Source organism: Orcinus orca, chromosome 6 (assembly GCF_937001465.1).
Source record: "Orcinus orca chromosome 6, mOrcOrc1.1, whole genome shotgun sequence".
Classification (NCBI taxonomy): Eukaryota; Metazoa; Chordata; class Mammalia; order Artiodactyla; family Delphinidae; genus Orcinus; species Orcinus orca.
In genome coordinates, this window is record NC_064564.1 from 96,644,734 (window position 1) to 96,661,614 (window position 16,881).

At 37.9% G+C, this 16,881-nt stretch overlaps 1 protein-coding gene across 3 annotated transcripts in view; it reads right to left on the reverse strand.

Annotated features, from left to right (window-relative positions):
• The window catches only part of TMEM245 (transmembrane protein 245), a 104,039-nt gene that overhangs the window by 14,102 nt on the left and 73,056 nt on the right, over positions 1-16,881 (reverse strand). For all 3 annotated transcript variants that reach the window (XM_033427472.2, XM_033427473.2, XM_033427474.2), the window contains 3 exons: positions 8,506-8,606; positions 7,437-7,611; positions 2,245-2,439 (listed from right to left, as the gene is read on the reverse strand). In XM_033427472.2, coding sequence (XP_033283363.1) covers positions 2,245-2,439; positions 7,437-7,611; positions 8,506-8,606 — 471 coding nt within the window. The remainder of the gene's footprint in view (positions 1-2,244; positions 2,440-7,436; positions 7,612-8,505; positions 8,607-16,881) is intronic.

The window sequence follows — 16,881 nt, forward strand, 5'->3', positions numbered from 1 at the left end:
TATAGCAAACCAGACGCAACTCAGTATGCTGAGTGAGAGGAGAGGTAAATACCTGGTGCAAAGCCTGGCATTGGACTAATTATAAGTTCACAGAAAACAAAGCAAATAAAAAACGGTATCTTTATAACACAAAGGAAAGCAAAATGTTGTATAGGTAAGGAACTATAGACAATATACAAGAAGGCTTAAATATGAATGTAATTTACAGAGCCATAATAATGTAAACACTGAATACTGATCTAACCAATATCACAGTTCAGTAATATCGGGCGGATGGTTAGTAAAAGAGATAATTTCTCACTTTCCAAATGGGAAGTAAACAGTGCCAATACAAGAAAAAAAATCAAGAAATAAACACAATTTCAAGATATGGAGGTAAACAACAGATAGAGTCGAAAGTGGTTCCTCTTAGAGAGGAAAGGAAGGGGCAGGGAGAAGGCAAAGGACTGCTCTTTTTCACAAGCTTTATAGAAATTTTTGACTCTTTTAAATTATATACATCCATAACTTCGAAAGAAAAAGATTACAGCTATATCGGTCCTTACATTATTTTTTCAAACCCCCATACCACTTAATTAACAACATTCTGCCCTCAGAAGGGGACCAGGGGAAAGGGTTTACTCGCCTCTAGAAGGATTCATATTAGCTTCTTTTGTTTCACCTTAGAAACTAACTCTTGCTCTACCAACCTGGAATCATCAGAAGTCTTTTTCTAAAATAACAGCAAAATATCGATCAACCAATTTTCTTTTTATTTCTTGTTTCGTGAGCCCAAGGAATACGGTATCCACTCAGCAAATGCTCTCTACTGCTTTCAAGTAACTGTCCACTGACTTCTCAGGAACCCAGTACCTGCCTTTAAGAGCAAAGGCAGGAAAGGATATCATAGTGTAACCACCCCCAAACTGGTGACGTCTTTGTTAAAACCTCTAAGTACCTCTTCTTTTCATTCTTCTTCAGGAAACTGATATTTCACTGCCATCAAATAAGTGCCTAGAATTAACTAAGATGGCCCTTTGACCGACTAGCTCTAACTCAGAAATGTTATTCTACTTGTTTTGGGTTAAAGGACTATGTCTTTCTTCACAAAATACAGCACTTAAAATGAAATAAGCAGAACATTTTAGAAGAATTTCAAATAAAAATATAGTTTCACTAAATACATTTTCAGAATCAACTTGTTAATGGCTCCTTAATTACACTAGAATAGGCAACAAAAAAATTCTTTTCCAACTGAAAATAACAAGGGCAATGCAGTATGGTCTCTGGAAAGTTAAAATCCTGTATTCTGAGACTTAGTTTTTCATTAAAAGTCCTTCTTACTTTTCTGTTGTTAAAATGTAATTTCTGGTACAGCCACATAGAAAAACTGTTTTGCAAGTATCCACTAAAGTTAAACCAGATGTAGTCCCAGCCATTCCTCTGCTGCTATATACGCACCTGAAGTAAGTACTCATGTTCACCAAAAGCCATGTACCAGAAAGTTCATAGCAGCCTGATTCATAACAGTCCTAAACTGGACACTACCCAAATGTCCATCAATACTACAATGAATAAATAAATTGTGGTATATCCACACACTGGAATACTACAGTATATAAATAAATATATACAAATTAAATAGTATATAAATAAACCTACAGAAAAATTGAAATAGTACAATTAACAGCCATATGTCTGTTCTTCATCTAGATTCACCAGTTGTGAACATTTCGCTACAGTCATTTTCTCCCTCTCAGTTTGACAACTCATCCCTAAAGGATATTCTGCTACATAACCGAAGTATCACTGTCAGACGTAAGAAATTTAATATCAATATAATATTATTTCACATATGGTCCATAATCAATTTCTCTAACTGCTTCAGAAATGTTCTTTATAGATTCTCTCCATTCCCCAATCCAGGATCCTGTCATGGACCCATGCACTGCATTTGGTTGTCCTATTTCATAAGTCTCCTTCAATCTAGTATACCACTGTCTCAAAAGGGTCTTTTAAAATTTATTTATTTTTGGTTTTTCATGACATTAACAATTCTGACCCAATCGGTTTTTAAATGTTCCTGATATGTGAAACCCAAAAGTCTACACACAAATGATTTCTATTTACTTAGTGTCTTCAATCTTTAGTAGAGCAGAGGAACTGAAATACTCTGTATCCTAACAGACTGTATGCAGGTGAAAAATAATGAGACAGGTTAGTTCAATTTCATACACAGTTTATGATCATTCTGCTGTAACTCACCGCTGAGTCTGAACAGGCCACGGGGTCTGGTTTGGTGTGGGTACTGAATTCGTGGGACTCATTAACATAGCACTATAGATATTGGAAGCGACCACAAGTATGCAGAGAAGTATGGGCCCAATGATTGCTCCTTCCAGGCCCAGGTAGTACGCTCCACCAGCCACTGCCAAGCCTGTCAAGTAAGGATGGCCACCTCTGGAATAAAGAGCACACAGATTACTCATGACTTTTAACAAACATAAACCTTGGAGTAAGTCGGAAATACATTCTCTAACGCAATGTTCATTCTGTAATACACCTGCCTTTTGATTGCATTATCAGCTTTCTTCAGATTACCTCAATGCAGATAACAAGATGCAAAAATTTTCTTGCCTACATGTGTGACGTTTGCCTTTTTATAGGTCCAGCAACTGAAGGAGTGAAGTCAGCAATGTTAACAGGTACCATTACAGGGCTGTCTGAGGTGGGTTAATGTCAGCTTAGGACTCGTTATATAATCTACCTGTTAGGTTTACCTCCATCTAGAAAAATTGAGTGGGCACAATTAAGTGTGTAGTTCAACTAATTATGCTTTTTTTATAAAGATGATAACAATACAATGACATCCCTGTTATTCATAAGTTAGACTTCTAGCAACCTCCTAAAACACAGATTTTAACACAGGTAGTGATAAAAGGCCTCATGAGGAAAATATTTGATAAAAAGCCCAAGATTTTTATTTCATAGGAGAGTCATAACTGTCTTCCAGCTTATCACAGTGTCACTGACATAACTGGAATGAAATAAGACACAGGCAGACCTCAGAGATACTGCAGGTTTGGTTCCAGACCACCATAATAAAGCCAAATCTCACAATAAAGTGAGTCACGTGAAATTTCTGGTCTCCCAGAGTATATAAAAATTATGTCCACACTGTACTGTAGTCTTTTAAGTATACAATAGCATTACGTCTAAAAAAATATACATACGTTAATTTAAAAATACCTGATTGGTAAAAATGCTAACTATCGTGTAAGCCTTCAGCAAATTGTAATCTTTTTGCTAGTGGCGAGTCTTGTCTCGATAGTGACGGCTGCTGACTGATCAGCGTGATTGGTTGCTGACGGCAGGGGCAGCTGTGGCAATTTCTCAAAACAAGACAACAATGAAGTTTTGCTGCATCCACTGACTCTTCCTTTCAGAGATGATTTTTCTGTAGCACGCAATGCTCTCTGAGAGCATTTTACCCACCACAGAACTTCTTTCAATATGGGAGTTAATCCTTTCAAACCCTGCTTCTGCTTTATCAACCAAGTGTATGTAATACACTAGATCCTTTGTTGCCATTTCAACAATCTTCACAGCATCTTTACCAGAAGTAGATCTCATCACAAGAAGCCACTTTCTTGGAAAATTAAAGTTTTATCATGAGACTGCAGTAATTCAGTTACATCTTCAGACTCCACTTCTAAATCTAGTTCTCTTGCTATTTCCACCACATCTGCAGTTACTTCTTCCACTGAAGTCTTGAACCCCTCAAAGTTATCCATGAGGGTTGGAATCAACTTCTTCCAAACTTCTGTTAATGTTGATATTTTGACCTCTTCCCATGAAATACGAGTGTTCTTAATGGCGTCTAGAATGCTGAATGCTTTCCAGAAGGTTTTCAATTGACTTTACCCAGATCCATCAGAGGATCTGGGAAAAGTCTTACATAATAAGACTTGATAGTTGAAATTACTCCTTGAACCACAGGCTGCAGAATGGATGTTGTATTACAGGCATGAAAACAACATTAACCTCATTGCACATCTCTATCAGAGGTCTTGGGTGACTGGGTACATTGTCAAATAAGCCAAAGTATTTGTTTTGTTTTGTTTTTGTTTTTGTTTTTGTTTTTTGCAGTACGCAGGCCTCTCACTGCCGTGGCCTCGCCCGTTGCGGAGCACAGGCTCCGGATGCGCAGGCCCAGTGGCCATGGCTCACGGGCCCAGCCACTCCGCAGCACGTGGGATCCTCCCGGACCGGGGCACGAACCCGCGTCCCCCACATCGGCAGGCGGACCCCCAACCACTGCACCACCAGGGAAGCCCAAGCCAAAGTATTTTGAAAGGAATCATTTTTTTCTGACCAGTAGGTCTCAAGAGTAGGCTTAAGATATTCAGTAAACCATGTTGCAAATAGATGTGCTGTTATCGAGGTTTTGTTGTTTCATTTCTTGAGCACAGGCAGAGTAGATTTAGCACAATTCTTAAGGGCCCTGGGATTTTTGGAATGGTAAATGAGCACTGGCTTCAATTTAAAGTCACCAGCTGCATTAGCCCCTAGCAATAGAGCCAGCCTGTCCTTTCAAGCTTTGAAGCCAGGCGTTGAAAGTCCTAGGTGGCATCTTTTTCCAAGAGAAAGTTGTTTCGTCTACATTGAAAGTCTGTTTAATGTAGCCACTTTCATTATTTCTCTTTAGCTAGACCTTCTGGATAACTTGCTGCAGCTTCTACATCAGCACTTGCTGCTTCACCTTGCACTTTTATGTTCTGGAGACAGCTTCTTTCCTTAAACCTTACGAACCAACCTCTGCTAGCTTCAAACATTTCTTCTGCAGCTTCCTCACCCCTCACAGCCTTCACAGGGTTGAGAAGAGTTAGGGTCTTTCTCCAGATTAGGCTCTGGCTTAAGGGAATGTTGTGGCTGGTCTGATCTTCCATCCAGAATACCAAAGCTTTCTCCGTATCAGCAAAAAGGCTGCTTTGCTTTCTTACCACGTGTGTGTTCACTGGAATAGCACTTTTCACTTCCTTCAAGAACTTGTTCTTTACATTCACAACTTGGCTAACTGACTCAAGAGGCCTAGCTTTCAACATACCTTCTTCACTAAGTTTAATCATTTCTAGCCTTTGATTTAAGTGAGAGATGTCTGTCTCTTCCTTTCACTTGAACACCTAGAGGCCACTGTAAGGGTATTAATTGGCCTTATTTCAATATTGCTGTATCTCAAGGACTAGGGAGACCCAAGGAGAGGGAGAAGATAAGGGAATGGCTGGTTGGTGGAGCAGTCAAAACACATACGACATTTATCAATTGTCTGCCATCTTATATGGGTGTAGTTCATAGCACCCCAATACAATTACAATAGTAACATCAAAGATCACTGATCACAGATCATCATAAAAAACATAATAAAAAAGTCTGAAGTATTGCAAGAATTACCAAAATGACACAGAGACACAAAGTGAGCAAATGCTGTTGGAAAAATGGTGTCAATAGACTTGCTCAACACAGCGTTGCCACAAACCTTCGATTTGTTTTAAAAAAAAAAAAAAGCAGTATCTGCGAAGCGCAATAAAGTGAAGTACAATAAAATGAGGCATACCTGTAGATTACAGCAGCACAGCACACTGATAATAACACATGACCACTGACATAAGAGGGACTTAGAAATAAGGTATATTTTGTTTGTTTCTAGTTTCTAAACACAGATGATTAGAACAATTTAGTGAAGGGAAAATAACTAAATACCTTGGAAGGATATCCTGTACTGTATTACAATTCAGTAACATTTAAGGTGAGCTAGTCTTCAGGAAACCAATAAATTATATTTGTAATTTATTTGTCTTCTTCATTCCAAAAAGGATTTAGGGCAATATTCCATGTTACACTATGTAAGCAAGCATTTTCCCTAAACAATACATTTAAGGAAAATTTTTATCAAAAATGCTTAAAGCTTAAAAAAAAAAAAGTGTGGGAGCTTTTAAATAAAAGCTTAATTTATTACAAAATAAAATAAAGCAAGTTACGTAAAATTTTTCATTTCCTAATGATGTTGGTTAAATAAGGCGTTACTTTATTATTAAGATAGAACTATATCTAAGTCTTAAATTCTAGCTAAAAACCCTGATATAAAATTTACAGCAAAGTTTAAAGAAATGAAAACACTTAACTATAAATCATGTAACTACTCTTATGGTTTAAATTTCAACTATTAAATGTTAGTTAAGCTCACTATGAAGTTCTCCTGTTATCTTTAAGTTTTAGGCAAAATAGTTCCCCTAAGGCTTGCTTATGGAGTTGCTTGTTTCTTGTTGCTCTGGAACTTTGGGGCTTCTTAGTTGTTCTATATCATTTATTTTCTATTTTAACTTACTAGAGAGAAAACAAGGTAGCATATGACTGGTCTCTTCATAATTTCAAATTAACTGAAGGGTCCTCTTCCTGTAAACTTAGACCCTGTCTACGCTTATTGTGATGAGTTTTACTTAAAGAAAATTTAAAATATTAACTATTATGATAGTTTCAGTGGGCCATATTCTGAATTTGAGTAGCTAAATAAAATTCAATATTTGTCACATCCTAGATTGTAATAAGCAATGTTAATCTGGATACGTGACTAAATGAGAATCAGCTTGATTTACTGAATGCAATTTCTAAGAGACATCAAAACCTACAAAAACAGATATTTATTATATTGCCAAAGTTTGGCTTCTGCCTTAAATTTAATCTGCATTCATCATAGAACCATACTATAATATCTAAAGTAAGAAAGCACTGCTTGTCAGATACGAACTTGATGAGGTTTCATTTTACGTGGAAATCCTCAAACTTAGAACCTAATAATGTGTTTCTCTGAAAGCAAAGAAGTTCTGAAAATAACTACTAACTTGTTATCGTACTTAAAATATTTTTATTTTGAAGTATGTACAGTAATTCTTTTTTCCTAGGTTAAATGTCACTAAACCAGAGGATTATTCACAATTTTTAGTCTCATGTATTGTAAATAAAACTTATAACAAAATAGCATACCTTGCAAATTATATTAATTAAATTAAACTTTGATTATATCAGTGGGATCACAAAAGATTACTTCACTGAAAATCCTACCACCAGTCCTTTCTCCCATGCCCAAAAGGAAAAAAAAAAAATCTTCTTAAAAAAGGCCAAAGAGGGCTTCCCTGGTGGCGCAGTGGTTGAGAGTCCACCTGCCGATGCAGGGGACACGGGTTCGTGCCCCGGTCCGGGAAGATCCCACATGCCGCAGAGAGGCTGGGCCCGTGAGCCATGGCCGCTGAACCTGTGCATCCGGAGCCTGTGCTCCGCAACGGGAGAGGCCACAACAGTGAGAGGCCCGCGTACCACAAAAAAAAAAAAAAAAAAAAAAGGCCAAAGAAATTCCTAGATATGATTCATCACCAACTTCAGAAGTTCTGTGGAATACTTACCCTGATATATCAGAATAGATGGCAGTATCTACAAAGTATGTCGGCAAGAGATGAAAAACCAACAGTAAGATGGCTTTGCATCCTAAGCCTTGTGTAAGCCACAGGTCTAGAACTGCAGGTACTGCTGCCCAATATGTGCCTAGAAATGGCACTGCTCCAAGGATTGCTGCTAAAGCTAACAAAGATTAAAAGAAGAAAAAGCAACTTATCATCAGCAAAGCAATAACAAGACAGCAGAATCTAATCACTAGCTCCTACTACTTAAAAATTTCCACCAGAACAAGTTAAACAAATACAAACTCAAATTTTAGGGGAATGATATGCCCTGTTTAACTGAATTTGCTAGTTGAATGAGGTCCAAGATCTTCAAACTGGATCATGAAAATCTTTCTGAAGTGTGTGTTTACTTCATGAATCTGTTCTTAAGCAACAAAATTTTAGTGTCCCACAGTTGTTATTCTCAATCAATGGTTAGTTAATACGTATGCAGGTGGCCCTCCATATCCTCAGATGTGGAACCTGCAAATACAGAGGGCCAAAGGACCTGAGCATCCGCAGAATTTGGTATCCTCAGGGGGTCCTGAAACCATACCCTCAGGGATACCAAAGGACAACTGTACAGTCCTATGATATAACTATAGAGCACTGGTCAAATATCTGTACTGATTCCAAAGCCAAATCAGAAATTAGTTTCTAAATCTCGGATAAGAACGTATATTCTTTACCTTGCTTCTTTCTAATAAAAATGAAGTGTAATTTCAATAAAAACACCAAAAATAACCCTGCTAACTGAAGGACCTTACTTTACACTCATTCCTTTCCAGAACAGTATGATCAATTAACAAATAAGTATTTGTTATTTATGCAGTGCTTCCTATGTGCTGGGTATTGTTTTAACTACTGGGGATACAGCAATAAATAAACATTCCAAATCGTATTTCTGCTCCTAATCTGGACTAGATTAGATCTCAAAATTTAGCACTTTAAATTTAAGGAAGCTGACAGTATATGTAAAATGGCTTAATGTTCCTTAAATAGAGGACAGCAGAAGTTATGATACAGTTGTTACCTGATGGTATGAAGACAATATTGATGCCAAATATAGTATGAGTCAGCCAGGTGTATAATCCGTAGAAGCCAGCCATTTTGAGGGAAGCATCAAACACCCCTCTAGAACGTCCAAAGATAAAAGGGAAAGAAAATAAACACAGTATCATACTGTGATTCAGAAAAATCAATATTCCTAGGCTTCTGGCTACTTTATCCAAATCTGATAATAGCTTCAATTTTTCCAATGGCCTGAGAATGCTTTTTTCATTTTATTTCAGAGAAACATAAAAATCTTGTATTGAAAACTTGAAATAGATTTACTAAACTGTTCTTTAAATTTCTCTAATGAAAAGATAACTGAAATAAAACACCTTAAAATACCCTATTCACTGAAATAACTCATTAACTCTTCACTTCTAAAGCAGATCGCTCACCACCAAAATAAAGAGAAAGAAAAATAAGTGTGACTATCTTATTTCTGAGGATGTAGTTAAATTTGGAGACATCCAGGCTGTGGCCAGCCCCCCTCTTTGGGAAGAGCAAGTGAGGAATACTATAGCCGGTACTTCATCAGTCCTTCTTCTCGTTAAAAAAATGCTCCCACACATCTTAAACCATGCAACCCAACCTACAAAGTAACTTATAAAAATGCTATCAAAGAATGCAGGTCATTGGGTGAGAATTTACAAAAAAATCTTATTAATTCCGAAGTAAAATCAGAGAGGAAAATACAAGAGGTGTAAAAACAGACATACATATTCCGTGATTAATAGGAATGAAAATACACAATCTCAGGTACTTCATTTTTGCTTTTCAGTTGGAAGATTAAGGTAGTACTGTATAAGGAGGAGAAATAAGGAACTGCTCAGGGAGAGCACAAAGGCAGCAAATCTTAAGTTATCCCAAGGTATCACAAAGTTACAAAAAACAGGAATCTGTGGGGTGCACGGGACGCACGCTTATATACTCGTGAGAGAAGGAAAAGCTGTTTGTGATTGAAAAAAGCAGAGACGGTGGCAGCAATGTAACACTGTACACACAAAAGGACACACCAAGATTTTCCAAAGCATCCCAAGAGGTGTACTGGGAGAGTAAGTCAAACTCTGGAATACAGTGACTCAGTCATTTCATAGGGTTCTGAGACATGCATTTGGGGACAGAGTGGCTCTCAAAATTGTGAAACCTTGTCATACTGACCAGCAGCTTTCACTGAAAAAAGTGCCATAGGCTCTCTAACAATAAGGACACAGGCTAAAGAGATACCAAAAGACTTAAAGTAAGGGAGATAGCCCACAGGAAATATAAAAGATCCGAACAGTAACTGATTAGAAGACATGGAGGAAAAAAAGAACACGAGAGATTCAGGTTTTAAACCTGAGGGAGAAAGAATGGCAGTGTCTCAAAGTCATGGAGAACCCCAGAATGGGCGAGGACATGGAAGAAAAGGGAACATGTTTAGTTTGGGCAGTGTTAAGTCGAAAAAGGATGATGAAAATAAATACCCTGGAGGTAGCTGGAAATAAGGGACAAGGCTTAATAGCGACCTTGGGACAAGAAATTTGAGATACACCAAATAATCATAGGATAGGGTAAGATATCCCAAGGGGCAAGCCTAGAAAGAATGGGGCAATGAGCTCTGTTCTCATAAGGGACCTAAGGACAAAGATACACCAGCCAAAGAGATAATGAAATCATTTCTCTAGTAGAAAGAAAATCACTAGAGTACACTATTCCCAGAGAGCAAGGGAGAAGGAAGCTTTTGAGAATGAGGGAATAATAATATCAAATATCATGGAAAGATTAATGAGAACAAAGTCTAAGAAAAAAAGTACAGAATCCGACTAGAATGGGGAAGGGGGGCTGGTGAGAAAAGATATAGATGTGATATTTCGATCAAACTTATGGTGTTTTAAAATTTTTAAGCCAAAAATAAGTTGACATCAAAGTGCAATGGAAATGTAAGGCCAGACACTATCACATCCTTAGAGGAAAACATAGGCAGAACGCTCTATGACATAAATCACAGCAAGATCCTTTTTGACCCACCTCCTAGAGAAATGGAAATAAAAACAAAAATAAATAAATGGGGCCTAATGAAACTTAAAAGCTTTTGCACAGCAAAGGAAACCATAAACAAGACCAAAAGACAACCCTCAGAATGGGAGAAAATATTTGCAAATGAAGCAACTGACAAAGGATTAACCTCCAAAATTTACAAGCAGCTCATGCAGCTCAATAACAAAAAAACAAACAACCCAATCCAAAAATGGGCAGAAGACCTTAACAGACATTTCTCCAAAGAAGATATACAGATTGCCAACAAACACATGAAAGAATGCTCAACATCATTAATCATTAGAGAAATGCAAAACAAAACTACAATGAGATATCATCTCACACCAGTCAGAATGACCATCATCAAAAAATCTAGAAACAATAAATGTTGGAGAGGGTGTGGAGAAAAGGGAACACTCTTGCACTGTTGGTGGGAATGTAAATTGATACAGCCACTATGGAGAACAGGATGGAGGTTCCTTAAAAAACTACAAATAGAACTACCATACGACCCAGCAATCCCACTACTGGGCATATATCCTGAGAAAACCATAATTCAAAAAGAGTCATGTACCACAATGTTCATTGCAGCTCTATTTACAATAGCCAGGACATGGAAGCAACCTAAGTGTCCATCAACAGATGAATGGATAAAGAAGATGTGGCACATATATACAATGGAATATTACTCAGCCATAAAAAGAAATGAAATTGAGTTACTTGTAGTGAGGTGGATAGACCTAGAGTCTGTCATACAGAGTGAAGTAAGTCAGAAAGAGAAAGACAAATACTGTATGCTAATACATATATATGGAATCTAAGGGAAAAAAAATGTCATGAAGAACCTAGGGTTAAGATGGGAATAAAGACACAGACCTACTAGAGCATGGACTTGAGGATATGGGGAGGGGGAAGGGTAAGCTGTGACAAAGTGAGAGAGTGGCATGGACATATATACACTACCAAACGTAAAATAGATACCTAGTGGGAAGCAGCCACATAGCACAGGGAGATCAGCTAGGTGGTTTGCGACCACCTAGAGGGGTGGGATAGGGAGGGTGGGAGGGAGGGAGACGCCAAGAGGGAAGAGATACGGGAACATATGTATATGTATAACTGATTCACTTTGTTATAAAGCAGAAACTAACACACCATTTTAAAGCAATTATACTCCAATAAAGATGTTTAAAAAAAAGTAAAATATTTATCATAAACCTTGGACATAGTAAGAATTCAATAAATCTTAACTGATTCTAAAAAAAAAAAAAAAAAAAAGTGCAATGGAATACCACAACTGAATCACCCCTCTAGGTGGCAAGTAAGCAAAGCTCAATCCAAAAAGGACCATTCGTAGGAAAACAGTCTCCTTCTAGCTCTGGGAATATTGACTGTTGGTAATAATCTCACTAAGGCAACTTTTAAGTAATTTTGTAGACCCTAAATGCACTATCTATTGTTCGCAGTAACTAAACATTTTCATGTATCCCAATGAGGGAAGTAAAGACAATATATTTCCCCTACCTTATGATCTGGCACACGGTTTTTTAGAAAGCAGAGAAAAATCTTCTAATAATTTACTAAGAGAATTTTTTAACTCCTTCAAATTCCTAGCCATTTTTTCTCCTCTCTTTCTTCTACATAAGTTTTATTGAACTATAATTTACCAACAATAAAACTCACCAACTTTAAGCATATGATTCCGTGGATTTTGACAAATGTATACAGTTGCATAACTACCACCAGAATCAAAATATAGAACGTTAGCATCATTCCCAAAAAGTTTCCTCATGCCCTGTTATAGTGAATCCCTCCCTGAGCCCTGGTCTCTGACAGCCACTAGATATGCTTTCTGTCACTACAGTTTTGCCTTTTCTAGAATTTCGTACTAACAGAATCATATATTATGTACCTTTTGAAAAACAATGTGGTAAAATATACATAACATGAAACTTACTATTTAACCATTTTTAAGTGTACAGTTCAGTAGTGTCAAGTACATTCCCACTGTCATTACACAGCTTTTGGTGTTTGGTTTCTTTAACCTAGTACAATGCTTTTGAGGTTCACCCACACAGTAGTTTGTTCCTTTTAAATTGCTGAGTAGTATTCCATTATCTGGATATACCACAATTTGTTTATCCATTCACCAGCTGATGGGCATTTGGGCTATTTCCAGTTTGGGGCTATTGTGAATAATGCTGCTATGAACATTTAAGCACAAGTTTTGGTCATATGCTTTCACTGCTTTTCAGTAAATGCCTTAGAGTGAAGATGCTGGGTAATATGGTATCTGTTTAACATTTTAAAGAAACGTTAGCAACTGTTTTTCTCTCTCCATTCAGAGAAAACCTATAGTCTATGGACACCCAGCCAGAAGTTACTGCCTGCTACATCACACCACATCTCCTCAAGGTGTAAGGCAGAAAGAACAATTCAGCTCATGAAAAGCTAAATGACAACGCATCTGGAGTCCCCAGTAACTGACCTGACACACACTTGGTGCTCAATAACAGTGGCTATTATTGGAGCTACTGTTATCAGGTATCAAGTTCACCAGTCTCATATGCATGTAGCATACAGTCTTCCTCCACTATCCACCTCAATCTTTTTTTTTTTAATATTTATTTATTTGGCTGCGTCGGGTCTTAGTTGTGGAACACGGGGTCTTGGCTGAGGCATGCGGGATCTTTCATTGTGGCGTACGGGCATCTCTCTAGTTGTGGTGTGTGGGGTTTTCTCTCTCTAGTTGTGGCACACGGGCTCCAGGGCATGTGAGCTCTGTAGCTTGTGGCACGCAGGCTCTCTCGTTGAGGCGTGTGAGCTCACTAGTTGTGGCGCACGAGCTTAGCTGCCCCGCAGCATGTGGGATCTTAGTTCCCTGACCAGGGATCAAACCCGAGTCCCCTGCACTGGAAGGCGGATTCTTTACCACTGGACCACCAGGGAAGTCCCAATCTTTTCTTTTGAGTGGAAGTATATCTGCGTGTGCTCCACCTTCTAAGACACCTCTTTTCAGTGACTCTTTAAAGACTGAGAGTTGTTCTCTAACTACATCTCCAGGCTTTCCCAGCACTCAGCAGTTGGAGAATCAAATTCAGAAGACTCAGGAGGCTCTTTTCCTCCCCTCTTTCGGTAGCTCAGTTAATCTGGCTCAGCAGGCCTGATTTAGCTCAACAGATGAGACTGACACCAACCCCTGAGCTGGAGGCTCCCCCTTTCTAACAAGGCCACATCCTCACTCAGAGACCGTCCACTGTCAGACAGTCCTATAGATGTTCCCCCGCCCCATGCCATATGGAGACTGTTACAAGGCAGGGGTCCCCTCTACTGAAGGCAGGCCATAGCGCATCCCATCCAGTTAGGCCTCATCTAAGCATACCTCTCTGTGAATAAAAGTTCCAAGTTGATACACAATCAGCTTTTTGTCTAAGTGTAATTATACTTGTATAATTATGACACATAAAGGTCTGTGTGTCCCTGCCTCGTTTACACAACTACATATCTAACTCCTCTGTACCAGAGACCTAAATTGACTTCAAATGATTGGTTAGAATTTTAATTCTTAACCAGCGCTCTGTGTTTATCCTTTATAAACTCTGAGATGAATCTGTTGTTTTCACAAATTTTTTACTTCTGCTCTCAGCGCCCTCTCATTTCTGACTGAAAGAGTATTTGTGTTACTTTTCCAAACTGAGTGAGAGAGAACTAGCCAGCCAACTCAGGATTTCATCAGATGACTTGCTTTTAATGGAGTGAGACTTGAAGCAAGGACATGGGTGGGGAGAAAGAAAAACCATAGTCAAGAAGCTCTGTGCCCTCAGGGTACACAGGGCCCTAGACCACAAACAAGTAGGAAGCACAGTCTAAGGGAAAAGAAAGAAAAGGAGAGTAAAGAGTCCACAATCAAATTCTGCCTACTCCTGACATTTCCTTACACTGGTTCTGCCCTCTTTTCTTTCTAAAGGTCAGACAGGAAGACTATTAGACTATCATTCCCCAGGGAACAACAGTAGTCTACCCTCACTGCCACACAGTGCACCTCAAGTAGAAGGTGAGCTAGTGGAGAGGGCAGGCATGTTCAGAGACCCCGCGTATAAAATGACCAATCAGGGATCCCTTCATTACAACCCCCTCCCTTTCCTGATTCACTAGCCACCCCAGAGACCCAGCTCCACAGTAAAAGGTACAGAAACTTGGTTGACACTGGATTTCCATTCCAGAGGGGAATGGTCACGCTGTGCACGCAGACCTAGCGTGCTGGTGAGGGGCTCAGGGAGAGCTGTTCCCACAGACGCCTTCCATCCCCACTGGAAATAACTGTGAATCACACACACAAGCGTACGACCATGGCATCACATTAAATCGTGTGGAGTCCTTGGCAGCAGTAAATACTAATTCAATATTTTTATTTAATTAACACGTTGTTTTGTGTCTTTGACAGTGCCTACCGATCATGGATACTTACTCTAGTGCTAATTAAAAAAACCAACAAGAGGTTGTTTCAATTACATACGCAAATAGCAAACATTTGTATCTCAACACTAGCTCTATTATGAGCCTAAGTTCATTAAAATGAACTTAGCAATTTTTAAAGCACCACAAAGAGAAACTAAATACAAGACAAAGTTTTTAAAAGTCATTTCCCTTGGAAACTTGAAGCAAAGGTTTAAGCTTATTAAACTGATCTTTAATCAAGTAGGTTAAAAAGGCATTATATTTACTGACTTGGTTATTATTTAAGAACTCTACTAATTTTAATTTTCCAAACATGCATAAGAGATTCTGCCTCTCTATTTCAGCGTTAGGAGATCTCTTCAAATAAATGAAAATATATTTTCTTACAGCTTTAAACTCTTCCTTATACATTTTAATTTAAACAAATAATGTTTATAACCTTCAATCCACAAGAATTTCTTTCTAATGAATATTTAATATTTCCAGTAAAATCTGGAAATACTGATTTACTAAATGATCGACGCTGATTTTTTTTTTTAACCCAAATACTTTTAATTCTGCAAAACTGGAGGGAAGCATGTTCACCAAAAATCTCACAGTACACACATTCTCCCATCAAATTCATCACTAGGACTCGCACCCACCGGCCCTGAAAAGCTGTAATCCCACAAGCAAGAGCCCTACCCGTGTGCATGCACTCATGTGAAAATATCACACACACTAAATTGCACTGAGGCCGTGACAACATGCAACTTAGTAATGTGCAATATCTCCACCAGAGCAAGCAGAATGGAGCATCGGGGAAGAAGGGTGTGATGCAAACATTCAGGACACAACATGCTCTAAGGGGAGGAAAATGGTTTAGGGGTAACGGATGCATGCCACTAACTCAAAAATTCATGAAATGAAAACCCAATCACAAATGTATTCGGTTTAGAAGAATACTCATTCAGAATGGAGAAAAATAACTAAGGTTCAGAAATTCAATGAGACAGTGATTATCTAGTAGCCACATATTTCAGAAGGCAAAGCTTGAAGAACAAAGACACTTTCACTGTCTGGACATGCAGTTAACTCCCAATTTCAATTCCACTTTTAACTTATTAATGGATCATATAAAATGAGTTTAATAATTCACTTAACTGCAACATTGATGACAACTAATGACTGATGCTTATAAAACCCAACATCACTGATAATTTACACACTAAACTTCAGTCTCAGGGCATTATGATAATATTTTCATGATCATTTGTATAATATTTTCCTCTTAAAATCTTTCTCCATGAAGAAACATATTCCATCTTGAACATAATCCTTAAGAATGAAAAAACTGACAGGAGCTTGTAGAACTAGAACTCATTGTTATCTTACATATATGAGAAAGTTCTTCAGAGGTATCTATGTATGACTGTATATTTTAAGCCTTGAATTTGACCCAGTAAAGAAATAAAAAGCTCTCAGGCTGCTAAAAATCAACCTGAATTACAATCTATAATTTATATAACTTGATATAGCTGTGGTTAGAAAAATGGCCCAGCCTATATAACAAGTTATCTCGTCTGTACCATATTTTTCAGACTCACAGAAATCTATCAATTTTGAGAACAATTAGGATTGTAGTGTTGGTTGTTAATTTTTTTTCTGTATTAAAAATAAGTCCTCTATGTGACTTTTACCACAATAAAAAAACATTAACCTTTGCTCTGCACCTGAAACTATCACAGCATTGTTAATCGGCTATACTCCAATACAAAATAAAAAGTTAAAAACAAATTTTAAAAAATAAGATAAAATGAATGGTTTTTGTACGAGTATACGTTAGAACCAAGACATGGGCTATTCTTATAGTACATAATTAGTGTGTACAATCCCAAGAAGATAA